The sequence below is a fragment of the Chrysemys picta genome, chromosome 3 (genome assembly GCF_011386835.1).
Source record: "Chrysemys picta bellii isolate R12L10 chromosome 3, ASM1138683v2, whole genome shotgun sequence".
Lineage (NCBI taxonomy): Eukaryota > Metazoa > Chordata > Testudines > Emydidae > Chrysemys > Chrysemys picta.
In genome coordinates, this window is record NC_088793.1 from 115,265,400 (window position 1) to 115,290,669 (window position 25,270).

General features: G+C 44.5%; 1 protein-coding gene across 21 annotated transcripts in view; it reads right to left on the minus strand.

The window, feature by feature from the left end:
• Window positions 1-25,270, minus strand: part of SYNE1 (spectrin repeat containing nuclear envelope protein 1) — a 488,794-nt gene that overhangs the window by 119,032 nt on the left and 344,492 nt on the right. For 19 of the 21 annotated variants that reach the window (XR_010599728.1, XR_002889944.3, XR_010599727.1 and 16 more), the window contains 5 exons: window positions 23,084-23,251; window positions 20,590-20,751; window positions 18,264-18,458; window positions 12,483-12,656; window positions 5,938-6,129 (listed from right to left, as the gene is read on the minus strand). Coding sequence is in view for 18 of the 21 variants with exons in the window: in XM_065588833.1 (XP_065444905.1) it covers window positions 5,938-6,129; window positions 12,483-12,656; window positions 18,264-18,458; window positions 20,590-20,751; window positions 23,084-23,251 (891 nt within the window). In the remaining 3 variants the exon portion in view is untranslated. The remainder of the gene's footprint in view (window positions 1-5,937; window positions 6,130-12,482; window positions 12,657-18,263; window positions 18,459-20,589; window positions 20,752-23,083; window positions 23,252-25,270) is intronic. The other 2 variants (XM_065588835.1, XM_008177515.4) reach the window with 1 other exon arrangement.

Consider the following 25,270-nt stretch of genomic DNA (forward strand, 5'->3'; position numbering starts at 1 on the left):
AAGACACATTAACGAGACAGCAATGAAGAGGGTTGCAGTTAGAATGGGGCAAATAATTGATCTTTCAGTTCAGACAGCAAACCAAAACATTAGGGACAATATTTGGTTCAGTTTCATTCAGAAAATGTTTAGAATTTGTCAGCAAACTGGAAAAGTCCAGTCAGCTTCAGAAAAGTGAGAGAGTGTGTTTCCTTTTAACCTTTAGCTAGCGATGAGGGAACTGGCCTGCCATGTAGGAGACCCAGCTGTGAATCCCCACTCTGGAGCAGGGATTTGAACTCCGATCTCCCCCCTGAGCAGCCTCACCTCCAGGCTATCCTGGGGTGAGTTACTCTCAATTTCACCTACTGAACATACCCCACTTTGTATACATATTTAAGCACAGACTTAAACTGAGGCACCCTCTTCTACTGTGTAAGTCCCCAACCACCAAGCTATTGGCTATTCTGGGGCAGGCTACTCACTCTCTCCTGTTCTGCTTTGTATAACTACTTAACTATCCATTGGGCCAGAGAACACAAGAGAATAACTCCATAGCCTGCTGATTAAAGCTCTCACCTGGGAGGTGAGAGATGTGAATTTAAATCTCTCCTCTGAATCAGACAGAGAGAAGATTTGAATCCACACCTCTTAGCACCAGGTGAATCCCTTAATCACCAAGTTATAGCCTCTCTCTCTCTCTCTGAACCAATTATAGTTAATATATAGAGTGGAACAATTTCAGCAGAAGAGTTTGTGAGTAGTATAGCTCAGTGGTTAGGCAGCTCACCTGGGCTAGGGAAGCACTGAGTTCAAGTGTTGCTCCAAAGTGGGGATTTAAACCTGCATCTCCCAGCTAAGTGCCCTAATCACTGGCTAAAGGTGACACAAACAGTTTTCTGAAACTGGCCCTGAAAAATGTTTCCCAGATGAAACTAACTGGGTCAAATTCATGAATCATTTTGGGTCTGTCAGAACTGCATTTTTTCATTGAAGAAACTACTAGTCTGAAAAATTTCACCCAGCTCCAGTTGCAGCTGTCCTGTGCATGTTATTCCATGGATAAACTGCAGATCACTTTCTTCAGGGCTGCTAATCCAGCACCTCACTCAAACATTACATTTGGTTTTTAAAAATGAAGACCTCCACTAATTGATCCCTGGCCTAAAATGCCTACCAGCTTTAAAAGTTCCAATTGACAATGATGGGAATCAGTTGATTGTTTTTATCAGTTTACTGATTATTTACAAATGAGAGAATGCTGGCTGTCATTCTGGCCTACACACGAAGCCCTAAAATTAATAAGTAGATTTGAATCAGTTTATCTGTGGTAGATAAAAAGATAAATACAAAAGACAGAGTGTTGATTGACAGAGAGAGATAAAGAGATGGACAGACAGTGATTTTAGGAAAACTGATTCCCATTCACACTCCCTTACTATATATAATAGGTCCTTTCTTCTCAAATAAATTATTAGACAAGTTTTTTGTATAAACAAACCCCAAAGAGAAAACAAAGCCCTCAATTGTACTGAAGATTTTACAAATTATATTTCTTTTGATCCAGCCACCTTTCCATAATCCTTGACCCCTAAAATACTCAATGAAATCCACATCCATCGTAAATTCAGAACTGCTATTGCTGATCAGCACAAGAATGTATTTAAATGCAGGGATTTAAGCACAAATTGTCTTCTCCAGCATTTTACAGACATGAACTTATATGGTTCTGGAATTTTGGGGTTTTGTGGTTGTCTGGGTATATTCAAAGTTAGCACCTTTTAAATAACTGGATACAGAAATACCAGGCTATCATGGAAGACTTTCTCCTGTTTTTTTTCTTTACTGATTCCAAAACTCCAAAATATATTGTTTGCTTTGAAAGACTAAGTATTGCACTGCTTACAGAGCTACAAGAAATGAAAAAAACAATACAGACAAGACAACTGTGAAAGAATCTAATAGTCACTGAATTTGTAGGAAACTAGGGACAAATCCTGCCCTCACAGGGGCACAGACAGCTCCCGCTGATTTCACTGGGAGCCAAATATGTGCATTCAATGGTAAATTTAGGCCTCTGCTTGATTTTTAAAAAGCTACATGAAAGTTAGCCAACAACACTTTAGTAACTACACTGAAATTGTGGTTAGTGGGCTTTTAACCTTAACTGAACTATACAAATTTAGGAACTTTCTGAGGAATAAAATGTTTTTCCAGTCTTTTATTGCATTAGAAAAAATAAGTGCTTCACTGGGTGTTGTGGGTGCTCAGCCTTTCTGAAAATCAGGCTGATTTGTGGACATAGGAGCCTAAATTTAGACATCACTTTTGAAAATTATGGCCACTATCTTTACCATTTTCCTCATCTTTGCCACTCTGCATCACCATTCCTGGTTGCAAGCCCATGATTTAGGGGGGGCTAGAATGGATTGGGCCTAGGATGGGAGATGGGAAAAGGACCTGACCTGTAAACATTTAATTGAATGTCTCTGGCTTACAAGTCTTTGCTTCCTTCCTACCCCCAGCCTCTGGCTTCCTCGCCCCTCCTGTCTAGTCCCTTCTAAACCTTTCCACTGAACACCTCCTTTTCCCAGCCTCATCCAAGAACTTCTCTCTGCTTCTTTTTCTGACTCCTTGGCTTCCATGCACTCATAGAATCCCTGCTTCCTGCTCAGTGAGAGGGGAAGGAGCAGAATGAGGCTGGGACGTAGACTCAGGGACTGGGGAAAAAGCAGAGAGAGGGGATGACATGGCTCCCCATATAAGAGCAAGAAGTGGATGAAGGGGCCAGAAAGTGGGATCAGGGAGAAGTAGAGAAATTGGGCAGCAGAATGAGGATGGGCTGCAGGGAAAATTGGTTAGCTGGAGTAAGGCAAGCGTGTATCATGTCCCCACTATTGTTTGCACTGGTCACTGACTTTGCCATGAGGGCAATAACCACAGAAGGCAACTGAGGAATTTTATGGAAAGATGATAGAATACAATTGGATGACCTCATTTTGGCTGAACACATTGTCCTGCCTCAGTTCAACACATTGCTTAATAGAAGAAAAGACACAGCTTTTAGCAGAAACAGCAAAGCAAGCTGGTTTGTTCAGCCATAAGGGGAAGATAAAATATATGGCTATCAATGTCCCCCAAATAACCATTTGAATGGACAAAGAAACACTAGAAGTAATAAGTACTTTAATCTTTCTAGGGAGTGAGTTGTGCAATGATGGTCACACCACACTTGATGTCAAGCAACAAATCAAAAGCAGCAAACAATTTTCAGACACTTGGGAAAAGATTTGGAGAAGTTGCATGATTGGCACTGACAGAAAATTACACATTTTTAACACTAGCATCATGTCAGTCCTCCTTTATAGAGCAGAGTCATGGAAATCTACAACAGAAATTGATAAGATCATGCCTATGGACAATCATCATTCATGCCTATGAACAATATTCAGAGTCCATTGGAAAGAGTTTCTTACAGTATCAGAGAGTCTAAGTAGAGTAAACCAATCTAAAGCATCAAACATGGTAAGATAATGATGGTGATGGCCATATTTAGGACACATTTTAAGTATGCCACCACCATGACTTCTGTGGGAAGTGATAATATGGACATTACCTGGAAAGAGAAAAAGGGGGCAATCTAGAGAAATGTTAAGCAGAACAACAGAGAAAGAAGTATATCCATCAACATGATACTCAAAAAGCCTGATCAGACCAGCACGAGACCAAAATAAAAGGCAGAAACTGGTGGATGCCAGGTGAATCAGAGGGTGCGGGAAGATAAAGAAAGAATTTTGTCTGCAAAATAGTTTGTGCTCATCAAAGTAGTTTAACTTCTCCAGCATATTAGAGAGCAAACTATTAGGATAGGCACAGGCACAGAGCAAGAGTATTTTGCAGCAGTTTATATACTGGGTCACATTTGCAGCGGGCGGGGGCAGGGGGGAAGTGAAGCACCTCAAAGGGCACAATGCTTCCTGGGTCTCCTTGAGGAACAGGGGCAAAGTGGTTGCTGTAATATTACTTGGGACAGAACAACATGCATTCCCTTCATTGCTATCCAGCTCTATTGTCTGGTATAGGTTGAGGAGAGACCTTCTTCTTACTGCTCTCTGCGGCAGTCTTGTACCCAAGAGCAGTGACCTAGAGAATATGCAGGTTCAGGAGAGAATGATAAGCCTGTGATTTTATTTTTGCATTTTCATCTGATGAGAGCGATAATGGCCTTGGCACATAACATCTCCTCAGGATCAGTGATCAGCTGGGGTTAATGTCCCTCCACTATATGTCAGGCCATCACCTCCTTTGATCATTAATCCACAGGAAATGCCCTATGCTTGGTCACCTAATCAGGGAAATCATTATAAAATGAGAATCATGAATTTAAGAGACGAGAGGATGCAATATAACTTGTAACTTCTTGAACGAGAAGTTCAGACTAGGAAATTATTATAAGAATGGGTCATTTACTAAAATATCCTTCACTGATCTGATAATCAGTTTAAACCACTATTCTAAAAAGTTAGATGTTACACAGCTTCCTCTATCTTCTTATGTTCATGACCTGCAACAGAAGTCCTAAAAGCTAGAATAGCTGCTTACATGGATATAAAAACTTCCAAGAACATGGTCTTTAAATAAAATGGAAGTGTTGCATTTATGTCACATTTTGGGGTAAGCAGATGATTTAAGTCCGGTAATAATTTTAAATTATAACAAAAATTATTGTAATATTAGCAAAGTAGCCAAAAATTCTGTAAATAAGCTTAAGATAAATGAACCCCACTTTTATTGTATCGTATTTAAAAATCCATCATGGAAGAAATCAAGTTTTGATACCCTATTACTATCTTTGCATTTTGCTAGTGATTTTATATGACATATATGTGACAATATTATACCTCAGCACACTGCTGGTAACATTTATTTAATTTGCATAATCATGAGATTTACTATGCAAGAATAATGTTGAAGGGGTACTTGGGATGAAATGTTTTCTTTTCAGAATAAAAAATTTTCAACACATTTAATACCTAATCTGAACAGCAAAAGCATGATAGCGTTTTGTTCTTTTTTTTTTCTTTTTCTCTTCCATAGGCACTAGGACTAAAAATAGTTCCTAGTAATTTTTCAAGCTAAGTGCTCCATTAATCTGTATTACAATATAGACATCTTTTGAAGCTTATCATGTATTTGATTTGCACACCAAAGGCTAGAGAAGAAGAAAAAAAATCCCAGAGCAAGCAAATTCAAAACCAAAAGCCAGTCTGTCATGTTACATATTCAACTTTCTTGTGTGCTTTCACTTCTCCCCATGCTAATTTAGCCTAAAGAATAAATAAGATAACTGTTAAAACAAAAGACATTATCTAGTTGCATTAGGTACAGCCATACTGCTGGGAATAATATCATAAAACAATATTCAGGTTAAATCTGTCAACCTTTGTTCCTCATTTCTTCAAGAGAGAGAATACCTTATCTAGTTGGATGATACTAGTTACTGATTGCAATATTTAATAATATGTTCCATTATTTTGTTGATGATTTGTTTCTTGTAGTGCCCACAATGCACTGTATGGAAAAAAGTAAGTACAGTCTCTGCCCCAAAGAGCTTACAATCTACAACAGACAAAAGACTTGGGACAAGGGTTCAGTAAATTTAGGCCAACTAATCAAATAGTATGTTATTGCTGTCTAGAAAAGATACGGTGATAAAATAGCTTAATTAATTATGAAATCAATTATCTGTGTTATATCATGCAAATATTAAGCTACAGCTTGCTAGAGAAATTCTGTATATGTTTTAGCATTCTGCTACTTGTTGTTTTAATATGTGTAACTTACATTACAATGGTAAAACATTTCTTAACTCCCTCTCCCAATTGTCTGAAACCCCCATCTCACTTGTTAGGGGGAAAAATATGGTCACTCCAAAGCCAATTACAAAGAGCTGCTTACTTGAATGTTGATTTGTTTGTCATGCAGCACTCTCTGCAGCTCCAGAAGGCTTCCCTTTAAAGTTCTGAGCTTTACGGCCAACAGCTCTGCCTCATCCTTTGTGTGCGCCTTTCCTTCCATGAGCAGGTTCTCATTGTGCACGGAGAGCTCTGACAAGGCCACCACTTTCTGTTCTATTTCCACCAGCATGTTCTGCAGCAGCAAAAACAAAGAGGCAAATTCATACATTTTCCAGCATCCACCGAGCTTCCTGGCAAGGAGACCCGTGGCCTACCTCATCCTCTTCTAAACTAAAAATTTTCCTTGTTTTGCTCTCCAGTCCCCTCCAGAGTCCTCAGAAATATGCTTGCAACCTTTTGCATGTCTCGTCTTTTTATTTTTGGTTGTAAATTTTAAAAGAAGTTCATTGAAAAGTTGGCTTATTTGAAACAGAAAAATGTGCTGCAAAGGAGACACCCTTTTTTGCATTTCAAAGGCAACTGTGGCTAAGATGCCTAGTGGCTATTCCATCCTTTTTGTGCTGGACAGTGACACCACTGCATAAGGACAATAAATAGATCACACACAGCTATGGCTACTCCTTTCCTCTTCATTGAATATACAACAAGAAAGAAGGCACTCTCTCTGCCTTTCCACCCGCCTTTCCCCACAGTACTGTGTCTGTATTGATAAGCTTCTCTTCTCACTGTTTGCCCTTTCTGATTGGTGCGTGAATGGCCCTGAGATCCCCTGTATAATCCTCTTTAGTCTAGAGAGCGATTTACAGCGACAAATCTGTGGCTTACTTGTTTTCATAATCTATTTTCCTGATATGCAGCTCACTATTTATATATTAAATAGATAATGAGGCACATTTTGCTGCTTCCAAATTAAAAAATCATATTAGATTTTTACTCAGATTTAGTCTGATAAAGGTGCGTTTCCATTTTCCACAGCATCTGTCAAGTGCTCTAGAGCACGGGTTCTCAAACTGGGGATCGGGACCTTCGGGGGATCATGAGGGTATTACATGGGGGGTTGCAAGCTGTCAGTCTCCACCCAAACCCCACTTTGCCTCCAGCATTTATAATGGTGTTAAATATAAAAAAAAGTGTTTTTAATTTATAAGGGGGGGTCGCACTCAGAGGCTTCCTATGTGAAAGGGGTCACCAGTGCAAAAGTTTGAGAACTATTGCTCTAGCAGCTTTGCCCTCTGAAGGAATGTGTGCTGTAAAAGATGGGCAGAACTTGAAAAAATGAAAACATTTGTTAAATTTGTTACACAAAGGATTGTGTTGTGAGTTTTGAAACAGGCAATTTAAAGTACCATTACTTGAAGAGCAGCACTAATTTTTCCACACTAGATTAGCTATTGCCTTTTCACTAATCCATTTCCAATAGTTTACATACAAATGATAAATCATACTATCATTTTAGTTTAACTTCAAAGTGTTAGTCTACAGATAGCATCACATTTCCCAAGAATAAACAGTGAAAGATCATGGCAGGATTGGGCAGACTGGAAATCCAACTACTGAAGAGGTCTTAAAGACTGGAAAGACTGGATTTGATTCCATTCTCTATTACATCAATTTTCAACCAGTATAACACCACTAACTTCAACAGAGTTACTCATGATTTACCCCAGGGTAGTTGAGCTCTGAATCAGTGCATAAAAGAAGGCTAACCAGCACAGAAATCAGGGACCAAACCAGGGCTCAGATCTTCATACCAGGATCTCCAGTACTCTAGGATTACCCCAAAAGAGTATGTGGCACCCACCAGTCCTTTTGGGGGAAATCATATTAAAACATTATTTAAAAAAGAGTTTGCTTCTCCACTTATGCGCATCTGCAGAGAGAGGTACTAATTACCTGGAAAACTACCTCTACATTACAGGACCTGGGTGGTTCTTAGGCTAAGTAACGATTGTTAAATCTGAGCACCACATCTGGCTGTGTTTTAATCCAACCTAGGGTAGAAATCTGAAGTGAAAAAAGCAGGCTCGATGTTCCAATTTACCTCTATCAAACTGGAATTTTTATTTTGGGAAAATATAATCTGAATACGGTAGAATATTCAGAAATGTCACGACCAGCATGTGGGCAGTCTGACCTAGTGGTCAGAGCAGGAGTTGGGAGCCAACCATGCTCAGATGCCAGGACGTCAGAGTCTGAGACAGACCAGAGGGCAGCCCGAGAGTTAGGTGCCAGGAGGGAGGCAGGGTCAGGTTACCAGGAAATTAGTGACAATAGGAGCAGGTACTGCAGGAGAAGGAGTCCTAAACAGGGGAAACCCAATTGTGCAAACAACTTTCTGCCCCTGTGCTCAGTTTAAGTACAAGCAGGGAACCAATCAGGACCCCCCAGAGCTCTGCCAATCGTAGCCCAGCACTGGAGACCTCTGTTGGAGTTCAGATTCTAGTTGGGAAACTGTTAGCAGATCATTGGATGGGAGGTTAGATCTTATTGGTGCCTACAAGCCCTATGGACCAGGGTTTGAGACCTCTGATCTCTAAGAAAAAGGCACCAAAACTACTTCTTAAAATGAAAATAAATGACCCTAACAAATGCACACTTGGAGGGGAGGGTGCTTAGGAGTGGGAAGCAGGGTGAAACACTAAAACGGGGGACATGGGGCTGGGAGAATAGGGGTGGGGCATCTATCAGCCCCCCCCTTCCTGTGTGCACCACAGTCTGAGGGCCCCCAGCCCATCTACAAGCATCTGACACCACCCTCATAGGAGCCAGGCTCTGGAAGGGGCTTGCCTATCTGGTGGTCTGAGCCCTGCTTGCTGTCCCCATGTGCGTGTCCAGAGCTGGGGCTTCCTGAGCATCTATGGCGGTATGACCCATCCTTCTCGTTCCCAACATGAGCCAGGTTCTGGAGGAGCTTGGTTTTCTGGGAGGGTTGGGCCCCTCTCCCTACCTTTTAATAAGTAAACTGGAATCTGGGGGTCTCTGCCTCCCTACTGGAGTCTAACTGTCTGAGCCCTGCTGCACTGAGTCTGTGCTAGGATCTGGGGCACCTGCCCATCTAGGGGAGGGTTGACCTTCCATCCCTACCCCATCATGTAAACCAGGTTCTTGACTTTCTGCAGGTGTCTGAGCCCCTTTCCCTCCGCCACCCCTCATGTGAGCTGGGATTTGGGGTGTCTTGTCCCTCTAAGGGGTTCTGAGCCCATCTCTCTACTCTCCCTCAACTCTGAACCAGGGTCTGGGGAGGCCCTGCCCCTCTGGTTTGGGAGCTTAGAACAGGCATGCTTGGAGCATTCCCCAAGAACACAGTGCTGAGTCTAGGGTGAGGAGCCGAGATTGGATATGCCTGACATGTATCAGAGAGTCTCCAGCATGGTGGAGGTGAGATGGAACACCTACAGACATGAATGGAATAATTCACAAGTCTCAAAACTCTTGTTTCAGGCTGTATCCATCTCCATTTTTCTTTCACTTGAGAACATCCCACTGAGATCAATGGGCAATGTCAGACCCCTAAGCCTGCTCTATTGTTAAGGGATATGTAGAGCCCCTCCCCAGAGTTAAGGTTAAGGCCAGCTTTTGGTTTCAAGAATGACTCTTCTAAATGCTCTAAAATCTATGTGCTCATACAGATTGTCTTGAAAATGGTTAAAAGCAACAGAAAGTCCTGTGGCACCTTTAAAACTAACAGATGTATTATAGCATAAGCATCCGTCATGCATCCGACAAAGTGGGTATTCACCCACGAAAGTTTATGCTCCAATACATCTGTTAGTCTTAAAGGTGCCACAGGACTCTCTGTTGCTTTTTACAGATCCAGACTAACACGGCTACCCCGATACTTGAAAATTGTTATGCCTTATGAGCGTGTAGGGTAGGATTAGTGATCCAAATGTGGGCTTGTTTGAGCAAGGGGTTCCTGAGATACAGCTCCCAGAAAAAACAACAATATTTCATTAAGTTTAGAGATTCTAGCAACTTTGAGGTTTGAAACCCACCCTGGGCTGAATCTGAGAAAGAGCTGTAAACATCTGGGGAAAATCTGCTTCTGTCAAGTGTTGATATGGGTTTATTTATTTCTGGTTTTTTTTAGAACTGTCATCTGTGTACAGTGGAATATTCAAAAGACACTGAAACTATTTTTGAAAAGAAAATAAATTACACATGCATTCAAATGCTTACTGAGAGGGGAGCGGTGATTGGGCTGGGAATGTGGGGGAAGGGGGCTGAGTCTGCAGCTAGGGATGGGGACATTAAGGGGAATGGAGTAAATGGGAATGGGTGGTAGGTCCGGGCCTAAGATACAGGGAAATTGGGTAGCAATTAGGGGAAGAAGATGACAGGGGCTGGAGAATGTGAGAGCTAGCAGAAGATGATGTTGTTGTGAGTCTGCTATGCTGAATTCTCCCCTTCTGGGGATGTGCTGAGATCTGGGGGAGTCCTACCCCTCTGCAGGGTCTGAGCCCTCTCCCTGCCCACTGTGTGTTCAGGGAGACCCTGATCCTCTTGGAGCTGGAATTTCAGGTGGGGGGAATAAAGTTAACACAAATTTTAACACCTGAAATCAAGAAAGTGAATAGTTAATAATATACACATTAACCCCAGTGTGGGGGCTGGCCCATGTGTGGGGGAGGAGCCGGGGTTGGGAGAGGGGTCGACTAGAACATAGATAGGTTGAGATTTCTTGGAACAGCCCTGTTAGCAACTATACATTGCAAACATTTCAAACCATGACCATCATCCCCATTCTACTATACAAAACAAACAGGAGGGGGGAGGAGCACTGAGGAATTACATAGCAGCCATGTGGCCTAGTGGAAAGGCCACTGAACTGAGACTATTGCTAGCTCTGTGACTGGCCTGCTGGCTGACGTTGGGCAAGCCACTTCACCTCTGTCGCTCAGCTGTAAAATGGGGATAATGATATAAAGTTCGTTGAGATCTACTGATGAAACACACTGTATGAAGGCTAGGTCTTTTGATTATTATCTAGCCACAGTAGGCTATCAACTGCAAACCTCGGTGAAACAACTGCCTAAATGATCACTACCTCCTACCAACAAACATTTCTCTATTTAAAAAACTAGGAAATTAAATGGCAAAAACGACTACATCAATGCAGAGTCAAGGCTGCCCAGTGATAGTTGTGTCCTTCCAGAACATCGAGTTCAGCACAACTCAAACTTCTGAAAACCAGGACATACCAAGTTCAGGTAAACACCTATCCAACTTCAACTCTGCCCTTTTTGAGCGATGCCTCACAACACACACACTCCCACACTGACTTTTCACTGTGAAGGACAGGCTCTACCTGCACCTGTACTACACTCAAACACTGAGCCTACTTGTCCGACACAATACTACACTTGTAAAATTTAACAGCCACTTCCTATCCTTATATAACCCCTTCACCTGTACTTTCCCCCTCCCATCATTACCTCCACAGACGACCCCTGTGCCCTGCTACTGTCACCACCTCCACAATTCTGTATTGCAGAAATGCAGACCTCAAGGTACTCATGCACCTCTTTCCTTTGATGCCTCACATGAGGGGACTCAGATCCAGATCTCCTCATATCACAATCACAGCTCTTCCAAGCTACTCCAACTTATTCTTCCGCCATGCAGACCAGCTACACCTAACGCAGCTGGAGTGTATGCAGATAATTCCCAGGGGCTATTTCCATCTTGAAAGGGGGTAGACTTAAGGTTGGCTGGGTGTTAACCTAAACTCAGTATTTTCTGGTTTTCAGAAGTTTGAGTTTTGCTGAACTCAATGTTGTAAAAGGGCACAAGCTATCACTAGGCATCCTTAACTGCCTTAACAAAAGTTTCAAATATTAAGGTTCCATTTTTTGTTGGAAGGTTATAATCCCAAGGATCTCAGTAACCAGGATATAACAGTTTCTTAACATTATGTTTAAATATTGTGCCTTTTAAAACATGTTTTGACTGTGCTTGATCATTCTTTTTGTAGGTATGTGGGTGGAAAGAGTTTCCTAGACACGCCCTCCCTCCCCACAGGTCCCACTGTCCATAATTTACCTTCTCTTCTACCCCAGCTGGCAACACTTGGGGTGGCTGGAAAAGAGCCAGTATCTTGGACAGCCCCAGGATGTTTGGCTTTATCAGCTTAATCTCCCCAAAGTCTATTGCCTCTTCAAGGAGTTTACCTCCTATCCCTCTTCCTGGGGCATACTGCTTTGCTGACAGCCAGGGCACCTCTGGGAATAGTTTTTCCCATAGCTGACTCCTCCTTGGCCGGACCACCTCTGTTACCCTCAGTCTCTTGGAGGAGCAGTCTTCTTCCTGTTCACCATGCCTTACCATGGTAAATTTCCCCTTTTAAGCTCCTCCTATTCTAGGCTGAACAAGCCCTGCAGGTGCGCCTTGCTAGTGCAGCACAGGCCCAGAAGAGCTTCTTAGCCTCCTCCCGGAGGGTGTGTCCCTTCACATGGTAACAAAGAATAGGCCTGATTCTACTTTTCTAATTCCACAGTGATGTCACTGAAGTCACTGGAACTATTAATGGAGCCAGGTATTACTCAGTGTAATAGTTGAAGAACCAAACCATGATTATTGTTTTACCTGACAGTCAACCAGTTGAGCCTCCATGTCCATGGGTTCCTCAGAAGTAATCAAAGTGGTGTCCAAAGAGGCTCTGGTATTGAGTAGCCAATGGTCAAGCTCATCAGCTTCACAGCGATATCTCTGCAGGGCTTGCTCTTGTCGCTGTTCTTCTAGCTGCTCATTGAGTTTTTCCTAGTGGTACAATGTGGGCTGTTATTTGGGAGTCTTTTTTAGAAATACAATATAAAGCAGATGAGAGGTACCTTAAATGGCAATATAGTAGGATGTGAGAAAGGCCGCTGCAGCCAGAATGTAGAACCAAGTTTGAACCAATAACTTCTATATGCAGAATGTACAATAAAATAAAATTACCATACTATTCCATCATTAAGAGTATTCTGTCTTTTTTAAAAGAATACGGATACATTGTATGTTTCTGTCTGTCTCTCTCTCTTTCACACACAACTTCTCCAGCCATCATTTGTCCATTTTTGCATAGCAACTGGAAAATCTTATAATAGTGCTTCCACCTACAAAGAGGGTTCTTTGACACCTTGAATTCTCTATTATAAAAGGAACCAGATTCTCAGCTGGTATAAATTGGTGTAGTTCCACTGAAGTCACCGGAGCTATGTTGCTATACACTAGCTGAAGATCTGGCCCAACATTTCCATGACACATACTGAGTTCATACTTCCTCTCTATAGATATGAGCCAAAGCCAACTGAAGTGAATGGGAATCTTTCCGTTGAATTAATTGGGTTATGGATCAGGTTCTATTGGGGCTAGGCAAATACTAGACACAGCGTATGTTAAGGATCTGGGTAGTTTTCTAGATGTTTATCTTGTTAATTTTATCTTAAAGAAGATTAATTACATGGCAGGACTGTTGAAAGAATTCTGTAGTTGGTTAAGTATCTCAGCCAGAGAACACTGAATTTAACACTATTAAAGTTCTGGTTTACTTGTTAGTTACTTCCACATGTGGAGTAACATGGACATCCCACACTCATGGCAGTACAATCTGTATATCACAGCGCTCTAAAAATATTTCTATATTTATATTCCTCACGGATGTAGGTAGAGCTTGCTTTCTGTACAATAAGAAGAAAAAATAGCAGAAGACAAGAGCAATAATACCCTACATTGGCTAAGCCTGTGAAATATTACACAGTAACATACTGATGTTCTTCAGTAGGTACAAACAGGACTGGAAATAATGACTGGATTCATACCGGGGGATAAATTTGCTCTCTATAAAATCAATATTCTAGTATAACAGAGCAGTATTTGGCCTTGCATTTATGTAAAATCAGTCATAACCACTTGCCTCTTTTTATTTATTTGCTATGATCTCCTAAATGCAATCAAGCAAACATACAGCCCAGTGCTACACAATGCAAGCTATACAGAGGGAGGTCCTCATTCTTGTTCCAGGACCTTTATGGTACATAAAAGGGTCCTAAGAGCCCTGGTTCTGGCTGAGAGGATTCTCCCAGTTCAGGCACTGTGGAGAGTCCAAAGGCTGCCTCCTAAGGACTCTTTTTCAAGTCCTGGGGTCGCAGGAGGTGTGCCGAGGGTGCAACTGCAGCACTCAGCACTACTACACACAGGGCAGCCCCAGGAGCTGCCATAATTTAGACAGGGTCCCTGGGCTAAATTATGCTGGGGGTTCCAGAGCAGACCAGGATTAGGAAGCCATGTTAGCCTCCTCTCCCCTCCCCCTGGGCTGTGAGTTCTGTGCTCTGCCTTTTAGGATATGTCTGTGTGGCAATCTGAGGTGTGACTGCTGCATGGGTAGATGTACCCACGCTAGCATGGCTAAAAATAGCAGCGAAGATGCAGCAAGATGAGCTAGCAACGTGAGTATCTAGGGTCCTGGGCATGCTTGTATAGCTCACACTTAAGTCTGTGCCACTGCATCTACATTGCTATTTTTAGCCATGCTGGTTCACGTAAAGCTTGTCTGAGTATTTCTTTTGTGAGTGTGCTACAATCACACACACCTCTGATTGCGGTATAAACATGTCAAATGACACAGCACAACACAGAACAGAACCAAACCTTCAGTATTTAAAGTAATCTGATGTGAAAGACTGTAGCCAGATTCATAATGTGATTGCATTCTCTTATCTGCAAAACTCCGCAACATTTCTGAATGTACGCAGTTAGTAAAAAATTAAAAATGCCTTCAAGGCCTTAAACTAATTCTGTTAAAGTCAGTAGTCAGAAAAATGGAAGGGCCCATCTTCCTGCTAACTGAAAAAAGCATGTACACAATTTATTGCAAAACTCAACATAAATAGAACAGTGTATTAATGCCATTTCTTTCAAACTGTTTTGTTCCTCAGTTTTCACTCCATCCCTTAACTTCCAGCTTGGTTAGCTGGACTCCTGTGTATAGGGTTACCATACGTCCGGATTTTCCCGGACATGTCCAGCTTTTGGGGGCTCAAATCCCCGTCCGGGGGGAAATCCCCAAAAGCCGGGCATGTCCGGAAAATCGGGAGGTCAGCCGGGCCGGCGGGGAGCCGGGCGAGCCGGGCCGGCGGGGAGCCGGGCCAGCCGGCCCGCGGGGACCCCGGCCGGCGGGGAGCCGGGCCGGCCGGGCCCGCGGGGACCCCGGCCGGCGGGGAGCCGGGCCGGCCGGGCCCGCGGGGACCCCGGCCGGCGGGGAGCCGGGCCGGCCGGGCCCGCGGGGACCCCGGCCGGCGGGGAGCCGGGCCGGCCGGGCCCGCGGGGACCCCGGCCGGCGGGGAGCCGGGCCGGCCGGGCCCGCGGGGACCCCGGCCGGCGGGGAGCCGGGTCGGCCGGGCCCGCGGGGACCCCGGCCGGCGGGGAGCCGGGTCGGCCGGGCCCGCGGGGACCCCGGCCGGCGGGGAGCCGGGTCGGCCGGGCCGGTGGGGAGCCGGGTCAGCCGGGCCGGTGGGGAGCCGGGTCAGCCGGGCCCGCGGGGAGCCGGGCCGGCGGGGACCCCGGCCGGCGGGGAGCCGGGTCAGCCGGGCCGGCGGGGACCCCGGCCGGCGGGGAGCCGGGTCAGCCGGGCCGGCGGGGAGCCGGGGACCCTGGCCGGCGGGGAGCCGGGTCAGCCGGGCCCGCGGGGAGGCGGGCCGGCGGGGAGCCGGGTCAGCCGGGCCGGCGGGGACCCCGGCCGGCAGGGAGCCGGGCCGGCGGGGAGCCGGGTCAGCCGGGCCGGCGGGGACCCCGGCCGGCGGGGAGCCGGGTCAGCCGGGCCGGCGGGGAGCCGGGGCCGCGGGGCCGGGAGCCGGGGGGTGCGCCGGGCCGCCGGGGGCCGGCAGTGCTGGGCGGGCCGGGGGTGGTCGGCCGGGGCCGGCACCCCAGGGCCCGAGCTGACCCAGGCTGGAAACGCCGGGGGGCCAGCCTGGGCCGCGCCTCCTCCCCCCACACCCCCCTTACCTGCTTCAGGCTTCCCGCGAATCAAATATTCGCGGGAAGCAGGGGAAGGGGCGGAGACTTTGGGGAGGGGGCGGGGTTGGGCAGGGGTGTGGGCGGGGCTGGGGGCGGGGCCGTGGGCCGTGGAGTGTCCTCCATTTGGAGGCACAAAATATGGTAACCCTACTGTGTAAGATATGTAAAGTCCTTGTCCTTAAAACATTCTAGTATCACCTTCGATCAGGGATGGGCAAAGTACAGCCCGTGGGCCACATCTGGCCCGTGGGACCGTCCTGCCCGGCTCCTGGGCTCCTGGCCTGGGAGGCTTGCCCCCAGCCCCTCCCCCACTGTTCCCCCTTCCCCGCAGCCTCAGCTCGCTCGCTCCACCGCCAGCGCAATGTTCTGGGCGTGGGGCTGTGAGCTCCTGGGGCAGCGCAGCTACAGAGCTGGCCTGACCAGTCTGTGCTGCATGGCGGCAGCAGCGTGGCTTGGCTCCAGCCGGGCAGCGCGGCTGTAGTGCTGCCAGCCACTGGTGCTCCAGGCAGCGCGGTAAGGGGGCAGGGGGGATTGGATAGAAGGCAGGGTAGTGATCAGGGGGCGGGGGTTTGGATGGTGGTCAGGGGGGAAACAGGGGGTTGAATGGGGGCAGGGTCCCAGGGGGCAGTCAGGAAGGAGGGGGGGTTGGATGGGGCGGCAGGGAGCAGTCAGGGCAGGGGTTCCAGGAGCAGTCAGGGGTTGTTGGATGGGGAAGGGGTCCCGAGGGGGCCGTCAGGAATGAGAGGAGGGGTTGGATGGGGCAGGGGTCTGGGGGGCCGTCGGGGGACAGGAAGCGGGGGTGTGTGGATAGGGCAGGGGTCCCAGAGGGGCCGTCAGGGAACAGGGGAGGTTGAATGGGGTAAGAGTCCAGGGGAGGGGGCAGATAGGAGGTGGGGGCCGGGTCACGACCCCCTTTCCTAACTGGCCCTCCATACAATTTACGAAACCTGATGCGGCCCTCAGACCAAAAAGTTTGCCTGCCCCTGCCTTAGATAATACTATCTCAGTATGTGTAGCATTTACTTTATTTTACTTCTCCTGAGTTAAGTATAATATCTAGGGAACACTAAATACTGAACTAATTAAGTATTAACTAAGGCGAATTAAAAAAATTTATGCTTGACCACTGAACGGAGTGTTCAGGGACTGCGATTAGGGACTGAATTGCTAAAAAAAATTAAACAAGGTTTGAGGAGCATTTCCTTTGTGGAAGGGAAAGTCAGAAGAAAGCAAAAATGGGGTTGGTCCAGTGTTCATTTAACTGGGAGTATTTAAGGGTGATTGGCTAATAATTCCTTAAAATGTGGTTCTACTCTGAACAGTGACTAAGAATGTCACCTTATTACACAATAGTTCTGCTTTCTGTTGGTATTAAAAATCATACCTGCTTATGTAATGATAAAAATTACAGTTTACTGCTTCCAACTACAGAGTTACATTTTGCCCCCCAGTTAACATGTACAACTCCTTTGAAGATCCCATGAAGACAATAGGGATGGGCATGTGTAGCCAAGGGTCAGGCTTTTAAAGCCTGAAAATTTTTTATTACTGGTGGTGATATGTGAGCTGGAAACAACATTGTTTGCCACCAATATCCTAGAGTGACGTTTCAGGGCTGCCAGCTCTGAACTGGAAGTCACTGAGGAACAATAAATTTGCAACCTTATATTGCAATTTTTTCAGAGCAACTTGAAGTGTGAGGAGTCAAAGGGGCGGATGTTTGTGGAAATTCTGCTTGGTGAATGGGGAGTTTTTCTAAAAATGAGAGAAGAGAAATTGGCTGATACTGAAGTTAATACACAGAGGAGGCAGAAGGGACAGAAAGAATAAAGTTGGTCCTTTGATTAGCAGGTACAGGGGAGGATTGCCTAAGAGTAAAAGGATCTCTGTGTGTTGCTTTGGCTAATGGGAGGGAAACAGAAATATCTAGTACTGTGATTATGGTGGGAACCAGGCTGGCACTTTGGTTAATGGGATGTTTGTGGCAAGTTTCTCAATGTGAAAGAATGAAAAACTGAAATCAGACTGAAGCTGAACTAAAGTTTGGGGAGAATTACCTAAAATAGAAGGGAAGGAGGAACAGAGGATCAATCAGGATAGAAGCTGGGTGGTCAGGTGGTAAGAGGAAAGTAAAAACAATTATCAACATGGCAAAAACCCAGAGAAGAGTACAGTAGCACAAGATCTCTCGTGTAGCATTTTACATACACTGAAGTACACATTGTGATATCAGCAGAGTGGAATGTTGCAGCAACTGAAGTCTTTGGAAGAAAAAATATCTTAAATGTCTATTTAAATATGCTAAAAGCAGTTTTCAAAATCAGAAATGTGGGGCAAGAAACAAAAAATCCTTTCAAAGTTCTCGTGTACCTCTAGCAGTTGTCGTTTTCCTGAAGCTTTCATTCTAATAGTGGCCATTCTCTCTGCCAGGACAGTGAGCGTGGACTGCAAAGCCAACTGATCAGCAGCATCTGTGTCCAGTGATTCTGACACCAGTTCCTCTGCTAATGATGTTTGAAGCTCACTGATTTCATCTTGTAACATCAGAATCTCATCCATCAAAGCCTATTCAAGGTAGAAGCAGACAGACAAATTGGTTAATTTCTTATTGAGAAAAAAATGTAAAGAAACATATACTGGTATAAGAAACTAAAATGGAAGTGGTCCAAGTGAGTGCAAATGTGTTAAAACAGAACTTACTGCAATGCAGTTTATCATATTTTACTCTTCAAGATCAAGGGGCTAGAAAGATTGGAGCTTTCATTTCTATGCTTATTTGGGGATCATTACACCTGTAATTTAAACGTGGATTTCAAATATATAATTATTAGCAATCTGTAGGAAATTTTATAAGTGAGCTTGAGCTCCACAGCAAACATTTAAGGCTGTACAAAAGGTTGTCTATAGCAGACAGAGAAGACAATATTATTTGAAATATGGCTGTGACATGGGTCCATCCAGAAAATTCAATTCACCTAAAATTATAGTGGGTTTTAGTTTTAAGGAGGAACTGAAAACATCCACCCAGACACAAACATTCAGAAGATGCCTCTATGCTGCATAGGGACTTCCTTCTACCATTCCCATTTTAGTGCCCATCTTCCAGGCAAATCAGTAGGGGACGGCCCCTTGCCAGCCCCTCTGCATGGATGCGTCAGATCCAGAAAAATTTGTTGGGCTCTAATTACAAAGAACCAAATTCTGTGTTCCTTAATTGCACAACGCTCCCATTGAAGGGAAAGGTGGCTCTTTAGACAGCTTGATACTAACTCATAGATTGCTTTGGAGATCAGGACCAGGGCTTGTACTGAATCCAGTATTTGACTGGAGTTCCTGAAGTACCTGGAGCACTCAGCTACAGTAGCTGCTAAGCAGGCAGGTTGCCACATTCTGAACTAGTATTTTGTTAAGTCAAGTTTTAATTGTCTGAAGTGTGCAGTTTGAATACTGTTCACTAACAGGACATACTGGAAGGGTTTTCCATTACAATGGGAGTTCAATTCTCTATTATGTTATTTTTGTCAGAGCATGGCTAGAAAACATATGCAACCCAGAAGAATGTCTGGGTCCAGATTTTTGCAACCTTTCTGCATCCACATCTGCATGTACAGTTTTGTTCCCACAATTATTTGGGGATGCAAATTATGTAATTTATATATCTAACAATTTGATAAACAGTCCCAGTCAGAGGCATGTCTAAATAGCAAACTGCATGTCAATTACTTTGTGAGCACAAAAAGGGAGGGTGGATTAAATGTGGGCAGATAATTAGGCCCATAATTTTTTTCCTTGGGATAAATAATTTTGAAAGGCTAAACAGAACCCATTTTTAAATACAATGACTAGCTGGGTGGGACACTGCATCTTCCTCCTTCCCACATGAAGGGGTGGGACAAGTGCGTCCTCTCTAGCATCATCTACCCTCCTACCCTATGGACTTTGTTCACTTGTGAGTGCAAATATCTCCAGGTGGCACAGGCCATCCAGATTTCTGTGGCATGGAAATTTTCCAGATTTTAATTTGAAGCTTTAAGGAGCTGAGTATGAACCCTGATAAAATGAGTCAAAAATGAAAATACTGCTATAGCCCACTGCTCTGACAGTAAAGTTGTATATGCTAAGGGAAAAATCCTACTCTGAGATCTACATGGGAGATTTCAACTCTATTATTTTGCTTCCCCTGTGCTCTTATCACTTGTGTCAAGGTTAGAAACGTGCACGGAGGAAGATCTGTTGCGTGGCTATCAGAACAAAATGGTTATTATACAGTCTTATTATTTCAGAGCCTCATTTCCTAAGATAACCATCATCTGTGCTTATAACAAGCCAAAGATCAGAATGAAACTGATTAAAATGCACCCAAACTAGTTATAGTCTTCTCTTCCCTTAACTGGCAAATTTAAACATTGTGAACGGCCAAATGCTGCACTGACTGACACACTGTGCTTTGCTGAAAACAATGGTCTAGCCCCTCTCTCTTTTTTTTTTTTTTGAGTCACTTTGTAAATCTTGTTCTATCGCCATAACAGAGGGGAGTTCAAGAGGAGGAGCAGTCTGCAGGGAGCTCGTTCCTAAATAAAAAAATTACATTTTAAAGCAATGTTTCGATCAGCCTGCATGTTTTTGTGAAGCATTCCGTGAGTAATAATACAGCCATTTAATCCAACAAAAGCTGTAGCTAGTTAGCTTTTTTTACCTGATGTGCAGCCATCTGGCTCTCTGGGCTCTTGCCAGGTTCCAAACTTTCATTCAGCTTCACCTCAATGGTCTCCATTTTTGTGGATATGGACTGGAGTGAGTCTTGGTATTTCTGCTGGCGTTCAAGAGCTTCATAGAGGGTGCGCTGCTTTTCACTTATCTAAAGAAGAAAGAAAGCTGTAAGCAGATATTCTGTCTCCTGAAGTAAGTTTTTGCTCATTCCTCTCTTCTCCCTCCTACATCCATGGTTTTCATGGGACACTAAGCCAAGAGCTTGGTCTGCAATACCAGTTTTTAAGAATATAAATTATATAGCAAAACAGTCATACTAAGGATGTTTAGTCACTGTTGGCCAAATTCTAGTTTCTATGCCTAACCCCCCTTATTTTAATAAAAGAGTGAAAACTAAACACATTTCTCCTGCCACATTCTGGGCTGTATGTACACAAACATGCCATGTGCATAAATTGCTACAGGCATGGTTCCACATTCCACATAATAGCTACTCTGTCTCTAGCAAGAATTCGAATTAATACCACGTAAGTGAAACTCCGGGGAAAAGTGTATAGCATGGGCTATGTTTGTACATTACTGGATAACTGGGCTTTGCTGCTGTGCATAAATACATCAGGTTGATCCAGTCCTTCTCAGGATATACCTATATTGCAATCAGAGGTGTGACTGCAGCCAGGGCCGGCTCTGGCTTTTTTGCCGTCCCAGGCAAAAAAGCCTCCTGCTGCCCCCTCTCGCCGCCCCCCCCGCCAGTGTGGCAGGGGAGGGCACCGAGCCCGGCCGCAGGCCGCTCTCCCCGACCAGCCGGAGCGCCGGGGGGAGGGCGGCTAGCTGGCCGGGGCTCCGCTCTCCCCGGCGGCCAGAGTGCCGGGGGAGGGTGGTGAGCCCACTGCGGCTCCGCTCTCCCCGGTGGCCGGAGCCGGAGCACCGCACTGCGCTGCCCCCCTCCAGGTGCCGCCCCAAGCACAAGCTTGGTGGGCTGGTGCCTGGAGCCGGCCCTGACTGCAGCTTGGGTAGGCAAACTCGCATTAGCTTTAATCCAGCTGGCGCCGCTAAACATAGCAATGAAGACTTGGCAGCGTGGGCTTTTGTGTGAGCTGCACAAACCTGCCAGGAACCCTGGGTGTGTACTCACGTTCCTCACGTGTGCCAAGGTCCACGGCACTGTGTCCTCACTTCTGTATTTAGCTGCACTAGCTAGATCAAAGCTAGCCTGGGTATGCCTACATGAGCTACCATCATACCTCTGAATGTAGTGTAGATATATCCTCAGAAACAGGATCCCTGGACTTTCTCTGCCATCCCATACAGGATGTGTGGATTTTTGTGCAGGGTTATTTCAATTCATAGTTGGAATAAAGTCCTGTGGGCTTAGAACAGACTGAAATAATTTTTTTTCCTTAGCATGCTTAGAATGTCACTTTGGATGGTACATGCCCATCTTTACTCAAGCCTCCTTTGGAACGGTATACCTTCAGTCACAGAACTACCAAAGAAGAATTTGGGCATTAATGATAGTTGGTGTTTCTAGAGGGAGCTATCATCATTTATGACTTACTCAGTTTCTGGCTTACAAATGGCCTTATTTTGCAACAGACTTTCAAAAAGTAGGGCTTAAATAAGTAGGGAAAATGGCATAATATAGACCAACTGCAAGTAATGTATACACACCTACCTCCCCCCCCTCCCCCGCAGTGCAAGTAAGTAGGGTAAATGCCAGGATGTCCAGCAAAAATAGGGATAATATTGAACCTGGCTTTGGCACAGTTGTTAATTGAATCAGAGTCTCCACAAATCTCTCCTCAAAACTCACCTTTGCCATACTGCCTACAAACACTTGAAAATGGGCGGACAGCTATTACACTGTGACCACTGGCCATCATACCAAGCACAATCATATGTTCCCCATCTGTTTGCTGTGTTCACCCATTGTCTCTCAGACTTAGAGTGTCAATTCTTTGAGGTAGGGGCTATCTTTGCATTGCACTGCTTAGCACAAAGGGGCCCTCAATTCCTCATTGGGGCATCTACATGCCACAAATAAATAATAATAAGCCCCAATGGAGGTGATGGAGAGAATAGGGCTTCCCCACATGCACTCCCTGCTAAGCTCTTGAGTGCAGACACTCAGCCACAGGGTTCCCTCCAAGATTCAGCATCTACCGTTCAGACACCTATTTCCACACCAGTAGTGAATCAGAAGTACCTATGCAAATCATGCCCTTGTGTGTTCTCTGATAGTCCATCATCCTCATTCACTCTGGCCACAGCCTGCCTTTATCGTATATATGCAGCATGGTATAATACCATGTGGGACTGGCAGTTCTTGTTGCCACATGAATGCCAGCATTTAGGCCAAAAAGCATTGAGAAGTATTATGTAAAGCTGCACCTCTGAGGTAAATGAGTTGTTTGCATTTTACTCCTATGAAATGGACATACCACAGGTCAGTTTTGATACCTCTACATTCAAGGACTTACCACATTCTTCAGTGTTTCCCAAGAACGCTGCAAATCATCCAGTTTGGCATTGGCAGCTGACTCTAAGCCTGGCTCATAGAACTCCTGAGTGGATGATGTGCTGGGCTGAATCTTGGCAGCTTCTGTCTGCAACTGTTCAGCAGATAAGGCTTGGTAATAAGCAATGTCCTACGAGCATCAAGCACAACATTGCACTTTCAAAACAAAAAAAATATACCACCTTGCTGTAATTATATTCCCTTAACAGCTACTCTAGGATATAAATCTATGGACAGCCAAGATGGTTTTTCTTTTTTTTTTTTAATAAACAAACATACAAACATTAAAATGTGGTGCACAGTGGTTTAAGCAAAACTGCTGACATACGGTTTGGAGCTCTACCATGGTGGAGAAGGGAGCACTTGGGAGAGAACATAATGTGTTTTTGCCTTATTGTCTTTGAGCTAAAGGCCAGGAGGGCAACTCAAGTCTGAACAGAGGGGGAAAAGCCAAGGCTGGAGAGCTAGAATTGGGAGTCAAATGTGAGGAGATGACAGTCAAAGCTATGAGAGTGGATGAGATCACTCAGGAATAAGGGGTAGAAGTGGCAAAGAACGTAGCCCCAAGGGACTGTGACAGAAAGAGGGAAGGGGAGGAAGAGTCACCAAGGGAGACACTGAAGGAGCGGTTAGAGAGATAGGAAGAGAATCAGTCAAACAAGCAATCCAGACTCCTCCATATTGTGTGAGCACATCCTTTCCTAAACTTTGGGAGGCTGAGGCTCCACTCGGGAAAATGAAACCAATCACACCTACCCTGCAATGTATTGTTAAATGTCAACCCACTTTGATTGTAACAATTTGCCCCCTCCCCTGGTATGCAGCACACTTTGGGAAATACTTTGCTAGTGTAAGCAAAGGAGACAGTGTAACTGGCTGTGAACGACAGTTAAAATGATAGGTTAGTGTCTGAAAGGTACAAAGAAACAGACATACATTGAGCAGAAGTAGGAGAAATAAGTGATGCTTTTAAAATATCCTTCAGTTTTTATAACCTAGGGGGTCACCAATAACACAGGTAAAGAGTTCCTTTGAACTAGAAGGGGTCAAAACCTGTGTTCCCTAACCAGCCAAAATTCCCACTCAATTCAGTGGGAGTTTTGACTGAATTTGGAATAAAGGGCTACAGGATATAGTCCATGACTTTTAACCTGGTGTCTCCCATAAAACAGTTAAAGATTGATTTTGATCTCATTTATTATACACCAATTCAACAATTACTGATTACTTTATTGGTATCGCCTTCGGTAGAGTTACTCCTGATTTACATCCATATAACCTAAACCAGGATTCAGGTCCATTATTTCACATCATATCTTTTTCTAATGGCTTGGCCCCAGTCCTTCAGAGAGCTCCACACTGATAGACTCCTGTCCTCATGTAGAGCCCCACCTGAATTCCATGAGACTGCATTCAGGCGCAAAGATCTGCCTCTGCAGAGCTCCGTGTGGGATCCAAGTCTTAGATTTCAAAGGAGTAGCTTAATAAATAAGCTTGAGAAATCATTTACAAAAATAAATATGGGGCCATGCTGTGTCCTCTATTTGTAATCATTTGAGGGAATTCAGTTGAATTCAGTGGGGAATTCTGCTTAAATATGGAGGAAACATAACCATGGTAATATGTATTTTTAATTGTGTCATATTTATTGGTAATAATTTTGTTAATTAAATAACATTTGTTCTTATTTTTGAACATTTAATGTATAGTAATAAGCCTGAAAATAGTATAGAAGAGTATGAATTTAGAAATAAGGGACCGAAACTATGTGTTGTATCTCATGAAGGCAACAGCTCCTTGTTGCCAAAGGACATTTCTATTTATTTGTACACATACATGAGTTAGATATATTCCATTTTTGAAATTACGGTTTAATATCACAGAATATTGTAGAAATGTTTTCCTTCTTTTCCTCATAAGAATTTGGAATATCTTCTGATCAGTTAGGAATGAATATATTGCTGGCTCACATGTTACAAAGCTCAAGCTGAAACTTGGCATGCAACATGGGAACAATTTATTTTTTAATCTAAAACAAATGGTTTAGTCCTTTCTTGAATAGCTGATGAGCAAATAAAGAAATAAGTAAAAATGGACAAAATTGTTCAAATGTTTGTGGAAAGTTATCGTAGTACAGAGCACAAGCATA